The sequence below is a fragment of the Drosophila eugracilis genome, unplaced genomic scaffold (assembly GCF_018153835.1).
Source record: "Drosophila eugracilis isolate 14026-0451.02 unplaced genomic scaffold, ASM1815383v1 contig_90, whole genome shotgun sequence".
Lineage (NCBI taxonomy): Eukaryota > Metazoa > Arthropoda > Insecta > Diptera > Drosophilidae > Drosophila > Drosophila eugracilis.
The window spans coordinates 3,458,134-3,472,085 of NW_024573812.1; the positions used below are offsets into that span (position 1 = coordinate 3,458,134).

General features: G+C 42.5%; 5 protein-coding genes and 2 non-coding genes across 11 annotated transcripts in view; 4 read left to right on the plus strand and 3 right to left on the minus strand.

Annotated features, from left to right (window-relative positions):
* The window catches only part of LOC108112752 (flocculation protein FLO11), a 35,849-nt gene extending 34,237 nt beyond the window's left edge, over positions 1-1,612 (plus strand). For all 5 annotated transcript variants that reach the window (XM_017223001.2, XM_017222999.2, XM_017223002.2 and 2 more), the window contains 4 exons: positions 14-329; positions 389-519; positions 584-751; positions 810-1,612. In XM_017223001.2, coding sequence (XP_017078490.1) covers positions 14-329; positions 389-519; positions 584-751; positions 810-1,142 — 948 coding nt within the window. In that variant the 3' untranslated portion in view covers positions 1,143-1,612. The remainder of the gene's footprint in view (positions 1-13; positions 330-388; positions 520-583; positions 752-809) is intronic.
* Positions 1,613-1,653: 41 nt separating this feature from the next.
* On the minus strand, positions 1,654-1,726 carry Trnaf-gaa. The gene has a single exon. It is a non-coding gene; the product is annotated as a tRNA-Phe (tRNA).
* Positions 1,727-1,911: 185 nt separating this feature from the next.
* Trnaf-gaa lies at positions 1,912-1,984 on the plus strand. Its single transcript has one exon. It is a non-coding gene; the product is annotated as a tRNA-Phe (tRNA).
* An 814-nt stretch (positions 1,985-2,798) lies between these two features.
* Positions 2,799-13,950, minus strand: LOC108112879 (E3 ubiquitin-protein ligase Smurf1). The gene is made up of 8 exons (XM_017223224.2): positions 13,443-13,950; positions 12,860-13,289; positions 12,764-12,802; positions 6,525-6,761; positions 4,266-6,462; positions 4,008-4,207; positions 3,785-3,948; positions 2,799-3,686 (listed from the first exon to the last, which is right to left on the minus strand). The coding sequence occupies exons 2-8, from the start codon at positions 12,912-12,914 to the stop codon at positions 3,402-3,404; spliced, it is 3,177 nt and encodes a 1,058-aa protein (XP_017078713.1). The 5' UTR covers positions 12,915-13,289; positions 13,443-13,950; the 3' UTR covers positions 2,799-3,401.
* Positions 7,055-7,296, plus strand: LOC108112069. Its single transcript, XM_017221818.1, has one exon. The coding sequence runs from the start codon at positions 7,055-7,057 to the stop codon at positions 7,274-7,276; it is 222 nt and encodes a 73-aa protein (XP_017077307.1). The 3' UTR covers positions 7,277-7,296.
* Positions 7,391-7,657, plus strand: LOC108112882. The gene has a single exon (XM_017223227.2). The coding sequence runs from the start codon at positions 7,419-7,421 to the stop codon at positions 7,587-7,589; it is 171 nt and encodes a 56-aa protein (XP_017078716.1). The 5' UTR covers positions 7,391-7,418; the 3' UTR covers positions 7,590-7,657.
* On the minus strand, positions 9,193-11,808 carry LOC108112881 (NADH dehydrogenase [ubiquinone] flavoprotein 1, mitochondrial). Its single transcript, XM_017223226.2, has one exon. It carries the CDS (start codon positions 11,351-11,353, stop codon positions 9,209-9,211), a length of 2,145 nt encoding a protein of 714 aa, XP_017078715.2. The 5' UTR covers positions 11,354-11,808; the 3' UTR covers positions 9,193-9,208.
* Positions 13,951-13,952: the final 2 nt, after the last annotated feature.

Genomic DNA, 13,952 nt, shown 5'->3' on the forward strand with positions numbered 1-13,952 from the left:
TTCTTTCTCGCAGCTTAATGAAGTTTACTCCGGAGCACCTCAGCTGAACAAGTGGTACAAGAAGGTTCGTATAGATAGCTTCAGCAAGGGCAGCGTACTGGTCGACTATTATGTGGAGCTGGCCAACATTACCGAGGATGTGGATACCCTGGAAATCCGACAGCTGTTCCATGATGCGCTTACAAAGCCAACCACACCCGTTTTGCCCGACAAGGATGCCCAGGAGAATGAGACCGATAGCGTATCGGGACCACAGGAAGAACAGCTAGTCACGGCCAGCTATCAAATGGGCAAATACATCATTGATCCTGTGGCCACAGATTTTAGTGGTTAGTTAAAATCTTAGCTTTCTATTGCATCTGAAATTAATATATATATTTAACTGCAGTCATAGCCAAAAATGTTCACACTAATGTGGAGTTCGCTGAAGAGGATCTGCTCATTCCCCAATGGGCTATTGTGGTGATTGTGATTGGAGTTGGTTCCCTGGTGTTTGTTGTCATCTTTGGAGTTACAGTGGTAAGTTTGGGCAAGCATTTTTAAATTTGTAAATTTCATTTCATACATAACTTTTTCTTTTCAGTTGCTAAATCGTCAGAAGAGGGCTAAGAAGACACCAATTCCTCTTACGAATGATATGTTAAACGAGCTGAAGGTCAACCATATGGGTGGTGCAGACAACTATGGCGTAGATGATTTCTATAACATTGACGATCCCTGGAATGATACTAAGCAACCTATAAAGCCGAAGGTATATAATAGTACAAAACAATCATTTACCAATATAACCATTTATATCTTTTTTCCAGCGCTTTACCAACTCGATGCACGGCAGCAATAGTTCCAATATCTACGACAGCTGGCGATCCACCCGCCATCCACACACCAGCGGGGATTACTTCTACGACCAACAGCCAACCTATTCGCAGAAGGGTGATTCTCTGAAGAGGCCACAGCTTCACCATGGAAACCACAGTAGCCACAGTCAGTATCCCGCCCACCACCACCAGGCCTCACAGCAGCACCAGCAGGCTTACGGTCACCAGTATCCGGATGCCTTCGCCGATGCCCACCAGATGTATAGCTACAACAATCATGCGAGTCGGACGCGTTATTCTCGCGATTATGATCCCGATTTTTGAGCGGGCTCTCCTGACTGGACTGGACTGGAACATCCATCCGTGCACTAGCTTTAGTAATTTGCGAACGATTTTGAGTTGTAACTTAATAGCGTAAAGAATCGTAGTTGTAATGCTGCTCTATAATTTATCGTACTGCCTGCTGGCTTGGCTCAAAAGTCGCCAACTTTTCAGTACCCATAGCCAGCCGTAGCTAAACTAAGTTAAGCAATAAACTTTTGTATACTTAAGGGAGCTGCTATATATGGATGCCTTAAACACCCACTTAATATACGTATAAAGGAAATGTTTCTTAATAGAACTTTGGGGCATGCCCCGGAAAATAAATAGTCATGCACTCTTAGTTAATTCTAGGTCGTATGTAAAACTAGATACACTACAATATATACTTTGTATTATTTAAAGTACTGGCGGCTTGCTATAATACTAATGATGACTAATTTTAGACAAAAATAAAAAAATATATATACGTATTTCATTTGCTTTTATTACATTTAATAAATAAAATAGTAATTGCCGAAACCCGGGATTGAACCGGGGACCTTTAGATCTTCAGTCTAACGCTCTCCCAACTGAGCTATTTCGGCAGATGTTTTTTCTGTGTCAAAACAGCTAGTAATTCGTATGCACGTATGGAATAAAATTAAGGTGTGTGTCTCTACTAAAAAATGTTGTATTTTGCAACCCTTAATTTCACGTTCATTTTCTTTATACACTTAGACTCAAACCAGTTCTGGTGTGAAAATTGGCTCTTGACGCGGGTTGCCCAAGTGCCGAAATAGCTCAGTTGGGAGAGCGTTAGACTGAAGATCTAAAGGTCCCCGGTTCAATCCCGGGTTTCGGCAATTACTTCTTTTTTGTAAATTATTAATATTATTTTTCGTAGGCCCTTTAAAGATTTTAAAGTCCAGGAAACCCAATTATACCACCAGATTAATAAAACAACTCTATTTTAAGGCTCATTTATTTTTAATCCCTTTTGGTTAATGGAGCAGAGTCCCTATCAATGTGCGTAGGACAACTGCCTTAGAATCCTTAGTCATTTGATTCCTAGATCTCGCTAAAGCTAAAGAGTTAACGATCGATTTGTGTTGTGTTTTGGGAGGGTTAAGTCTATCTTCTATTAAATTCAAGGGTTGAATCCTTGTTCTTAATAAAAAACCAGTAGATCTCACATATGCACTACATTTTTGGGTTACGGTTGGATTTTGGGAATGGGAGGTTGGGTAAGGTTCTTAAATATCTACCAATTGTTTCGGTTTAATTAAAGTCAGATAAAATTTTTACTAATATCACCTTCTAAAAAATTTGTCCAATTCGTTTTCATTAAAAACTGATGTAAATATGTATTAAAGATGTACGTGTATATAGAGTTTGTTTCATAAATGTTTTGATTTTGGCGATGTGGCAATATAAATAAAAAATAAAATTAACAAAGAATGTAATTTAAATAATTTGCATTTATTTAAAAAATAACTAATTTAATAATTGAGTAATTTTTCAAGTGTTTTGTTTTGCTCTCTTATTTTCATTATCTTTTTTGGGTAGTCAATCCTTACTCTCACATACTTATAAAATATGCAAGCGGATGTGTCGATGAGTGTGTTGATGTATGTGTGTGTTTAAGGACGATTTAAACAATAATTAAAAACTTAGCAGTGAGTTCGATTCGTTTTTATAAATGTACAAAATGTAATTAATAAACATCAAAAATGTCCTAAATTAAACAAAAGCACGAAAAAATTGCCGGTCCAATGCCTACAATTAAAAATTTTGTTATGCCTAATTATCAACTATGATATATGTATAATCTTGTATAATTGTATGTATAATTGGTTTCGTAATATTTTAAACTACAATTTATAACACGCGCCACGACGTAAACAAACAAAGGCCAGGATATATATATATATATATGTATATGTATATGTCTGTTGGGGATGTGAAAGTGTATATATTCATATATATATATGCACTTGGTAACTATGTATACGATAAGTCAGTACATACTCGCTAAATAATTAAATTTTTAACTGCAAAATGCGCAGCACACAAGATTAAACAGCGCTGCGGGGAGCAGTTCATCAACAAACAAATAAAAATAAAAACTTATCATCTTGACCAGGGTCAATACAATTTTGATTTCAAATCGCCTTGATATATGTTTCTTTATAATGTGTTTTATATGTATTTAAAGGTGTCTATGTATATGCATATGCGTGGATCGGGTGAGGGTCACAGTGTCGCTCCATTTCTTGGATCCTACTCAACGGCAAAACCACAGGTCTCCTCAACGGCCTGCGTCAGCTTGTCACAGAGCAGTTGGTATGTCTCATAGGGCGGCAAATCGATCCGGTTAAAGCAGGTGTGCGCCTTGGGCAGGTTTTGTGTCGGTACGTCGGCAGTCAGGTGAATGGTAAACAGTCGTGGTCCCACCGCTCCCGTGGAGCCTTGCAACGCTCGGAATCCTTGCAGAGGCACTCGCGACGATCCCGTCACAAACTGCAGCAGGCGGGCTCTCATCTCAGAGCTATAAGACTCCACCACCTACAGGGAAACATAACAAAAGTGAGTCAATAAGTTGACCGATTACAGCTCACAAATAACTTCAAAATCTCAAAACCATTTAAGATTAGGGTACACACCTGCCAGAACCACAACACCTGCGTCGTTTCGTTCGTACAGTGCTTCAGTCTCGTATTGTTCCGCCAGTCGTTAACATCGATGCGGGAGATGCCGCCAATGACCAATTCCAGTTCGCGCTCATCAAACGGTCTTAAAAGATGACTGGGTATAAGCTCACAAAATCCTGCAAAATTTGCATTATTTAAGACTATTCTTAATACAAAGCTAATGGCAACTACAAACCTTTCTGCAAAGCCAAAAACTGTTGTTCAATGCCACGCATAAAACGGTAGTTCACATAGAGCTTAACATATTCCCGTTTGTTCTCCTCCGTCACAGGAATGGAGGCACCTCCAGGCTTTAATTCATGCACCACCAGAGCACCAAAGCTATTGTTCTCCACACTAAAAGTGGATTCGATGATGCCGCTAATGTTGCTCTCCCTAAAATACAAATATAGGGTAAATAATGTATGAAGAAGCGTACAAGTTATAATATTACAGCATCCAGGTGAGGCTGCGATGCAGGTCCGGGTCCACGCCCTCAATATCGCCAAGCGTAATCGGTTTGTTCAGCAGCTGCTTGTAGAAGGGTGTGGTAAACCCACCATCAAGACAATGACCGTGGAACACGGCAATGCCTAGTGTGCGTCCAACGAAATGAAAATAGGACAGGTGATCGGGATTTACTCCAGAGTCCGGATTGATCTGCAACGTGTAGTGGTCATCCCGGCTGTACTGAAATAAGCCGTACTGCGGGTTAAGCATCTCGCGGGAGAGAAGATGTAACCACTCGCGCGCCACGCCGCCGTAGTCAAGTCCCTCCTCGCCCTTAAATTTAACCATCAACCGCTTACGCATATCCTTGGCCCGCATTTTCATAATCAGTCTATAGCTCTCCTCGAAAATCTCGTTGCGTGACACCTCTAAACGGCAGTGTCCGGATTGCGGTTGCATCGTTTGCAGCTCGGTGCGCAGAGCTCTCAGCTTGCCCACCAAATCTCGTCGGTATTTGGGCAGGAGGTCTGCACCCTCGAGCAATCCTTGCGGCAAATCCGGAACAATGCGGTGGGGCGGGTTTGTTGTAGTTGTGGGCGTCGTTGTAGTTGCGTTGTTTGCTGGTGTTGCCTGGGCTGGAACTGCTGCCGATGGGGTGGCAGTGGCAGGAGCAGCTGCTGGCGGAGCAGGTGTACCTGCATTTGCAGCGGCTGGTGGCACGGCACCCCGTCGAATCATCTGCAAAATGCTACCACTTAGTCGGGGATCCGTGAACTGTGTGGTTCGGTTGTTGTGGTCCACAAAGTAAACCCTTCCCGAGGCCGTCTTTCGCTGTTCCCAGCCACTTGGCAATGGTCCGATCGCATCCAGCGTCAAATGCTGGGTGTCGAAATCACGGGGTATCCGAGGATCATGCCAAGTTGAAACGCCCGTCGGTATGTGATAGAAGTACACCTGGCCTTGCTGCGTGGTCCGCATTTCATAGCCTGGCGGCAGATCCAAAAAAGGACGAGCTGCCAGATTGGCAGCGGCGATGGCTGCCGAAGCGTACCGCTGCCCAGATCCTCCTCCGCCACCCGAGTTGCCTCCGCTTCTAGTTCCTCGGGAAGAGCGTCGTCTTGTTGATGACTCCTCACCCTGTTGCCGCGAACTGCGACGCTGGGAACGTTGTGCGGGAGTTGCTGCTGTATAGGATCTGCTCCCTCCACCGCTTACACTAGCAGTTGGTGTGCTGTTCGCATTTGGACTGTGTACATTTCCATTTGCAGAGGGGGTTACAGAAGCTGGTGGCGATGTATTTGGGGTTGGCGGACTCTGACTGTGTCTGGGAGGAGTGGTTGTAGTCGAACCCGAAGTCGTCGTAGCGGTATCTTCCTGCGTCCATCCGTTACTAGCACTTTGAGGCTGTGCCGCTTGGCCTCCGTTTCCTGAACTTCCATTCTGAGCATTCCCATTTACATAGTTCTGCTGACCCGTAGGCGATGTGGGCGTGGCCTCTGGAGGAGCATGGCCATTCGTTTGGTGCTTTGGCGTTTTTACATGATTGTCGTTGTTGTGCAAGCGAACCGATGCCGATGTTGTACTACTACTAGTGGGCGTCGCCTGTTCGTTCGTCGGTCGCTGCTCCAAAGTGCGAACTCCCGACGATGATAAGTTCGATGCGGTCTTCTTGCCTGGCGTTGCAGTTGCCGAAACGGGCGTAGTGGGGCTGGTGTTCTCCTTGCCGACGGTGGACAGAATCTCCGTGGAGTGCCTACGTTCGTCTGAAGCTGTCACGGCCAAGTCTCGACTGCGGTGACCGTTATTCATCAAATTCGTGCAGGTTGTGGAGCGTGTTGGTCCAGCTGGCGCTGGTCGATCGCCGCTGTTGCCGTTGTGTGTATTGTGGCGTTGTTGTGGTGAGGTTGTCTGACTGCCTCCAACTCCCACTGGGTGCCTAGGTTTGTCCCACTGTGTCGACTTGGTCGCATGGTTCACATAGTAGATCCGTCCATTGTCAGTACGGCGCTCCTCCCAACCTTCGGGCAAACTATCCTCCGATGAATCATCTTCCGACGGTCCTCGGACATCTCCACTTGGTCCCACAATAGCCAGTGGGTTGCCACTACTGGGTCCATCCTTTGACAGCAAAGAAATGATGATCTGACCTCGCACCAGCTCATCGTCATCAGGCGATAGTTTTCCCAGATCCAAACGTTGAACTGCAGGATATATAAAATGAATTTAAAATTTAAGCCATTTATCAGATATATGAATCACTTACACCCAGCCCCTTTGAGGCTCTGTATGTTGAAAGCAGGTATTCTCACACATCCCAAAAATCCGCTGCCTTTGTGTATCTTGCGCTGGTTCCACACGGTTATCGTTATGGCATCTCCAATGCCCAGAAACAAATCGTAGTGTGCATTCCATTTGGGATCCAGAGAGGATTTGCTTATCTCCGTCGAGTACACCTGTCCAGTTCCATCCACCTGAACCTTAGCAAAGGGATCGGGTAGACCTGCAAAAATATAAATAAAATTTATTGAAATCGATCATAAATAATAATATATAATAAGTATAAACATACACCCTCTATTGTCAACAATGTGATTACGAATACAATAGATAATTGCATTATCTTTATTATAGAAACCGTTGGCGTGGCTCCCATTCAATTGGGAAAATGGTTCTATTTATCAGCGAAAATTGCAGATTGAGTGTTAAATTAGATATATAGACCATTATAGTTATTACAAAATAAAACTATTTAAAGCAACATGAATATCGTAACTTGATTAGTTTGAATCCGTCATGGATAGCTTTGTGTATATTGTAATTTCGTTGCTGCTGATGATGCCGCAATTTTATTTAACTACTGAAGGATATAGCCATCGGCATCCTGGCTTCGCCCAACGTTTGCAGATTAAGCCTGACTGCTTGCAAGTGCCTCAGAAATACACCGAAGCTCCAACTCCAACACCCACAATCATATTTTCTTCGTTGGAGGAGATCAACCGAAGAGATCTTGATTAATAATCCTTAAGAATAAATTCCCCCCAAGTGTGAGTTCCCTATTCGATTTTAGCTTATCTCCCAGAGTCTGTGAAGCCCCTAGTTAAGTGAGGCCTATATAAGCGCAGTGATTTTCTGAAACATCACCACAAACGAAATAGCAATGCCTTCTGTCTGGATTCACCTGCTGGGACTTCTGGCCCTGTTCCTTTTCGTGACCCTGGCTACAGGAGATCCTTTCCCCTTTGACGAGAGACGCCACAGGGGCTGGAACCCAGGCCCAGGATCAATGCCACAGATTCCCACTACACCGCCTTTTAATCCATATGGATGAGAAGACTTAAGTCGCATTTAAATTATGTGCATATAAACACAAAAATAAATATAGCTATCTGAATTTCAGTACCATTGAATTCATCAAATATGCATATCAGAAAAATGGTTTCGTTCTGTTTAGAACAGTGTCCCATATATAATATTGTGTAGAAATAGTTTTTCTATATTAAGAATCCGGCTGACAATCAAAGGGGGAACTTTTCATTTGGTCGCTCCACTAAACTCTTTTGTTTTTAGCGTAAAGGCAAGAAAGGCCAATTAAATCTAAACAATGCTTCAATAAATATATTTTCATCGCGGCCAGCATTGCGGTCAAGTGTCATTAGTCAAAGAAAGAGAGAGAGAGATATGGAAACACATGTATGGCAATGAAGGAATGGAATCTATCTGCCAATCTGCGTTATCAAACTAAAATAGGAACACCCGCTGCCGCATCGCTTAGGCTTATCGTCTTAGGCGACCGCCGATAATGCCTAGAATCTTGACAAATTAAGCGCACGGCATTCCGGCTGAATTAAACAATTAAGAACTATATCGAGCCGGGGCCGATGATTTATGCGGACCCGACTCGACCAGACTCAACCAGTCCCTCCCAGTCTGACAGCCTCTGACTCATAACCCGGTAGATATCACAAATAGGTTTTTTCGCACTCCCATATTTGTATCTATGTATATCCATTTGTCGTGAATCGTTATCTCAAGGCTGACGTTGTTGTCATGGCTATGGCTACTTGGCCACAAACATAGCAAGAGCGTAAACAGGCCTTCTATCAGCTGGTGAGGATACCATCAACCCGTTTGACTTAGCCAGGTAATTCGAGTAGGCCACATTGCTACGTCTTTGCTGTCGTCGCCGGGCAGCTGTTGATTGATTTTATGCAAGAGAGAACATCGAAAGAAGAGCAGTGGGAAAGAATGAAGGTAGGTAGACAGCAGAAACTCTAAAGAACACTCTATATGGAAGTAAAAGGTGTGTTTTAAAGATATGTATTCAAGCTTCCTCTGCAATGCAATTCAACGAAGTTTTCTTTAGTAGCATTTGATTTACAGAGAACACAAAAAACTGAAAAACATTTACCATTTTTAAATCAGAAACTGCCCATAATTATTTCGATTTATATACACAATATAATTAAATAAATAACTACAATAGAATATCAACTCTGGCGAATATTTAAATGTCTCAAAGAATTGTTATTAAAACTTGAAGATTATGAATACTAATACTAAACACCTATTCCTGGTATATTATAAAATATGTTCATCCAATAAACCCGCCTTGTTGCATAACCCAACATCCAAGTCTATAAGCCACAGTTCCTCACTCTCTTCACGGCTGAGCTGCATGAAAAGTGAGAAAGAAGTATGAAGAAGGCACCGGGATTGGCGGCCAACAGACTCGCCGCCGGCTTTTGGGCTAACATGACTATATGTTCAACCCCTTAACGCTACGTGGCACAATTTCGTGGCCCAGTCGACAAGGCGAGGAAGTTAACGTCTGGCTGCACTTTCACTCGGACGGAAGCCGGTAGTCAGCGGAGCTTGAAGCCAGCCACATGCCACTGCTGTTGGAATTGGACACAAAAAGAGTTGAATTGCTGCTGCAGTTGGCACGCTTTATTCTGGACAAGGAGGCACAGGTTGACAAGGGAAGCGTTCAGCGGCTACGGCATCAGCTGCAGCTTGCTGATCAGCATCCCGCTTTCTAATTCTCTCTTCGATTATCGGACGGAAATGACGGATGAGTCCTTGGGGAGGCCAGGCAGCACCATCACCGAGGGCACAAATGGTATGGCCCTCAACCTGCTTGGTCAGCTCCCACAACATATCGATCTCCCCAATCTGAGCGTTTCCTGTCACAAATCTTTGCATTATCATATTTATCCAGTGTAGACCCTCGCGGCACGGCGTGCATTGACCGCAGCTCTCGTGCTTGTAGAATGCTGAGAGGCGGGCAATGGCCTTGATAATATCCGCATCCTTGTTCATCACTATTAAGGCACCAGTTCCCATGGATGAACGCGCTTGTATCATCCCATCATAGTCATGGATTGAACAGTCAGCATCTTCTTTGGTAATTACAGGAGTTGAGGAGCCACCCGGAATTATGCCCAAAAGGTTGTCCCAACCACCGATCACTCCGCCAGCATGGCGTTCAATTAATTCCCTTGTAGGAATAGACATTTCCTCTTCTACCGTGCACGGGTTGCAAACGTGTCCACAGATGTTAAACAATTTGGTGCCGGAGTTTCGTGTACGTCCAAAACTGGCAAACCACTTGCCACCACGCCGGCAAATCGCTGGAGCCACAGCAACCGTTTCCACATTGGCCACCGTCGACGGACAACCGAAGACCCCAATATCCGCTGGAAAAGGAGGTTTGTTTCGCGGCTTACCAGCCTTGCCCTCCAAGGATTCGATTAGGGAGGTTTCCTCACCACAAACATAGGCCCCTGCTCCTCGATGCACATACAGATCAAAATCATATCCGGAACCGCACGCATTCTTTCCGAGATAACCAGCCTTGTATGCTTCTATAATAGCATATTGAAGATTACAAGCCTCGTTGTAAAACTCTCCACGAATGTATACAAATCCAGTGTTGGCACCCATTGCTCTTCCGGCGATGAGACAACCCTCTATCAGCTTGTGCGGATCGTGACGCATTATTTCTCGATCCTTACAAGTGCCTGGCTCGCCCTCGTCCGCGTTGACCACCAGAAATTTGGGCCTACCATCAGGCGGTTTAAGCATGAATGACCACTTAAGTCCACTGGGAAATGCTGCTCCACCGCGACCACGCAATCCGGACGTTTTGATCTCGTTTAATATCCAAATATCGCCTTTTCCCAAGATCTCCTTGGTCTTGTACCAGTCACCACGCTTCATAGCCGCCTTCAAACGCCAATCGTGACGTCCATACAAATTGGTAAAGATACGATCAGCATCAGCAAGTGGTCCAAAAGTTGTCTTCGTCTGAGGTGGCGGTGTTCCAGGCGGTGGACCTTTCGGAGGCTCCTTGGGTGGTGGCGATCCACCCTTTGGTGGAGGAGAGCCACCCTTTTGTGGAGGAGAGCCACCCTTTGGTGGAGGAGGGCCACCCTTTGGAGGAGAAGAACCACTTTTAGGTGGAGGAGAGCTTCCAGTTGGGGGTGGCGGTGATCCTTTAGGGGGTGGTGGAGGAGCTGATGTTGAATCTTTCGCTTGTAGAGTCATAGAGCCTTCAGGATCAGCATGCTTGCTCTGCTTTTTGATAATAAAGTGGACATCAAAAGCTTTGGCTATCAAGTTATCTGTAACCTGTAATCTGTTATCATTTTTAAGCTCTTCTATTTTTTCCTCAATTGGATTGACCTTTTCTTTAGCGATGTTTTTTAGCCTCTCAAGTATCTTAGCTTCCTGTTCTTTTTTTTCATATGGATCTATTCCTTTGCCAGCATTTTCTTTGATGGGAAACTTTTTAGTGGATGGTAGTGGCTTCGTAGGGAATTTTTTAATATTTTTAAATTTATAGTTTTCTAGCACAATTCTTCCCTGCTCTGTCATTAGTAAATCCTTAACATTAATATATTTTGCTTGGCTCACATCTTTTATGTTAGAAGTACTGAAAATGGTTACTCTCTTAGCGTTTCCAATGTTATTAGCTGCTTGCAAGACATTTTGAATCTTCTTTACTTCCGATAAGCTTCCATAATCCCGCATTAAAACAGCAGAAACCTTGTAAGCTCCAAAAACACGACGATTTAATAAGAAAGATATCATTGTTTCGTCTATATCCGGCTGCACTGAATTCTCTTTTGAGTGTATTGTATATCGTTAATTATGAAAGGAAACTCCAAAGATTACTATGTCTAAGTTTTTTTTTTTAACAAGATATAAGAAAAACACATTTCACATCGTTCATTAGTCACGATTGTATAATTTATTGTCTAACCGATCTATTTATAACGTCGCAAATATAACCAAAAATCCAAGCTTGGATTTTCCCATTGATGACGGTTCGCGACGGTGGGTACAAATCAAATCTAATCGAAAATGAATCGATAAAATTTAAGGAAGAAACTATTTTTGTGGCGGAAAAGCAAATAATAAATAACTATGCCATATTCTATAGTCAGTCATGGAATTCAGACATTAGCATTAATATGCCATTCAATATGGAAGTGACACCAGCGGCCAAAGAACCATTTTTGGAAACCCAAAGATCCCCCCATTGGAATCTCGCGGATATAGTACATCACATCACATATCGTATAGCTAGTATTTTATTTTTTTAGGGCAGTACATTGGGCAATGCGTGGCGCGTGATTTAAGTGCAGCGAAGTGTAAAAAAATGGACAAGAAGTGGAAAAAAAATATAATAATAAATCACAAATACAGGGAAAGAAAAATTATGCCGAATGCGATTGTGTTTGTGGGCGAACGAGTGAGCCGCAATGAAAGCAAATTAGTAATAATCACTTTTGTTATATCTAAACAAAATATGGAAAAAGAGCTCAGATATGGCACCACTCACACTCACCCACTTGACTTGATGAGTGCGGAGTGCCGAAAAGGGGGGTGTTGGGGCCCGCCCCTTTTCCGCAATTTGTATAAAAATGAAAGTAGACAAAAGGAAGTGCTAAATTTAGCGATACCTCATATGCATAGATAAATGCTAAGAAAAAGAAGAAGCAACAACGCCACAAGCGCCGCAAATAAAACAAAACTTTAATTTATCGCAATGTGTGTTTTGATTCGACGTCTAAACAGGTGCCTAATTGATGGTCTTTAAAAGAAAACTAAACTAAAAAATTCCAAACAATCGAACTACATGAAATTCCTCGTAACTAACCAAAAGTGAGTCAAGCAATTAACCCCTGTCAGGTGAACAAAATCCCAAAATATCAAACGTAATCAAGAAAATTAAGTACTTATGCCTATATTTACTGGTTATATGATCATATTTTTTTAAAAGTTTGGCAAAAGTTAAAGTGAATTCATACAATTACAATTTTCGGTCACTAATAATAGGTATAAGATTCTATCATAGCGATTTTAGTAAAAAAAAAGCCAATTATATGTGTTTCCTCTCCAATTTAGAAAGATTATTTCGAAATTTTTCGCTTACAATGATTGTTCTAACATACCCCAAAAAAATGTTTCAGAAAAACAAAAAACAATAATACTCACGAAATAAATCCTTGCGAGCCAAATTTCTTGCACACAATACTGTAAAAAAGTTAATATATTAGTAGGATTTAGAGTTGTTTATGGCAGCCGACTTACTCGTTATTCGAACTTTGTGTGTACCATTGCGACGTGGGTAATCCAATTTATTCATAATTTCCGACTTTTAATTTATATTGTTTGGTTTGTATAAAAATAAATGGATTTATTTTGTATATTGATTATTTATACTTCGCGGGCATGTTTGTTATTATTGTTGAAGTGGCGAACGGAGACCGAAGAAGAAGCAGAAGTAGAAGGAGAAGGAGAGGAAGCAGAGAAGGAATAGGAGCAGGTGAGGGCGGTGAGAGGTAATTTCATTGCCGAAGGTAACTGCAGTTGTTGGTTTTGTTACTGCTGCTTTTGCGGTAGCCTTGACGGTTGCAATTGTTGTATTTATTGTGTTTGTGGCTGTGTGTCATGGCACACGCACATAGATATATTTGTATATATAAATAATAACACCGATTTGTTATTTCTTTTTTACAAGCTGCAATCAAAGATAACAAATAGAAATGGGTATTACTAGTAGGTTCGGGCGAGATAATGTATGTATTTTCCCCCAAGTGCAAAAACCCAGCCCAAAAGCGAAGGTGTAGGTAAGAAATCTTGCAGGTAGGCAAAATATTCACGAAAAACTCACCCGAAAGTGTTTTGCTTATGTTGTTGTTATTTGATGCTGCTGCACCTCACACGCACATGTCTCGCTCACTCTCTCACGCACGCACACACAGACGTAACTCACGCATGCTGCAAGGGAGAGTGGGAGCAGGGGATCGATCTGTCTCTCCCTCTGTCACTCTATTATTTCACAAATTGCATTAAATGAAATACCACTAGGCGTTTAATTAACTTTAATTTAGTCAATGCTCCAGTATGGGTGCCTCACTATTTACTCGCACTCGTATTTCTTTTGATATCGTTGTGTGTGCTCGAATGTGAGTTGTACTAAAATTTGCAATAATAACCAACGGAGGCACAATTCTTTAGCTCCAGTTCGTTAGCAATCCGCCAAAATCTTTAAGAACAACGCACGCCCACACGTTTTCACGTCCACGGAACGGTTGAAAATGCGCGAATTATTCTGTCGCGGCCTCACGCGCTATTGTTTTACGGATTCTCTTAAAAAATTAACTACAACTTCGAACGCCAT

What these genes read in the sequence shown, in the direction of transcription:
- LOC108112882 (XM_017223227.2), top strand. Translation starts at nt 7,419, where the DNA reads ATGCCTTCTGTCTGGATTCACCTGCTGGGACTTCTGGCCCTGTTCCTT.
- LOC108112881 (XM_017223226.2), bottom strand. Translation starts at nt 11,353, where the DNA reads ATGATATCTTTCTTATTAAATCGTCGTGTTTTTGGAGCTTACAAGGTT.
- LOC108112069 (XM_017221818.1), top strand. Translation starts at nt 7,055, where the DNA reads ATGGATAGCTTTGTGTATATTGTAATTTCGTTGCTGCTGATGATGCCG.
- LOC108112879 (XM_017223224.2), bottom strand. Translation starts at nt 12,914, where the DNA reads ATGAATAAATTGGATTACCCACGTCGCAATGGTACACACAAAGTTCGA. An exon ending in ACACAAAGTTCGAATAACGA is followed by an intron (nt 12,803 to 12,859) that starts GTAAGTCGGCTG and finishes ACTTTTTTACAG; the next exon opens with TATTGTGTGCAAGAAATTTG. An exon ending in CGCAGCCTCACCTGGATGCT is followed by an intron (nt 4,208 to 4,265) that starts GTAATATTATAA and finishes TTTGTATTTTAG; the next exon opens with GGAGAGCAACATTAGCGGCA.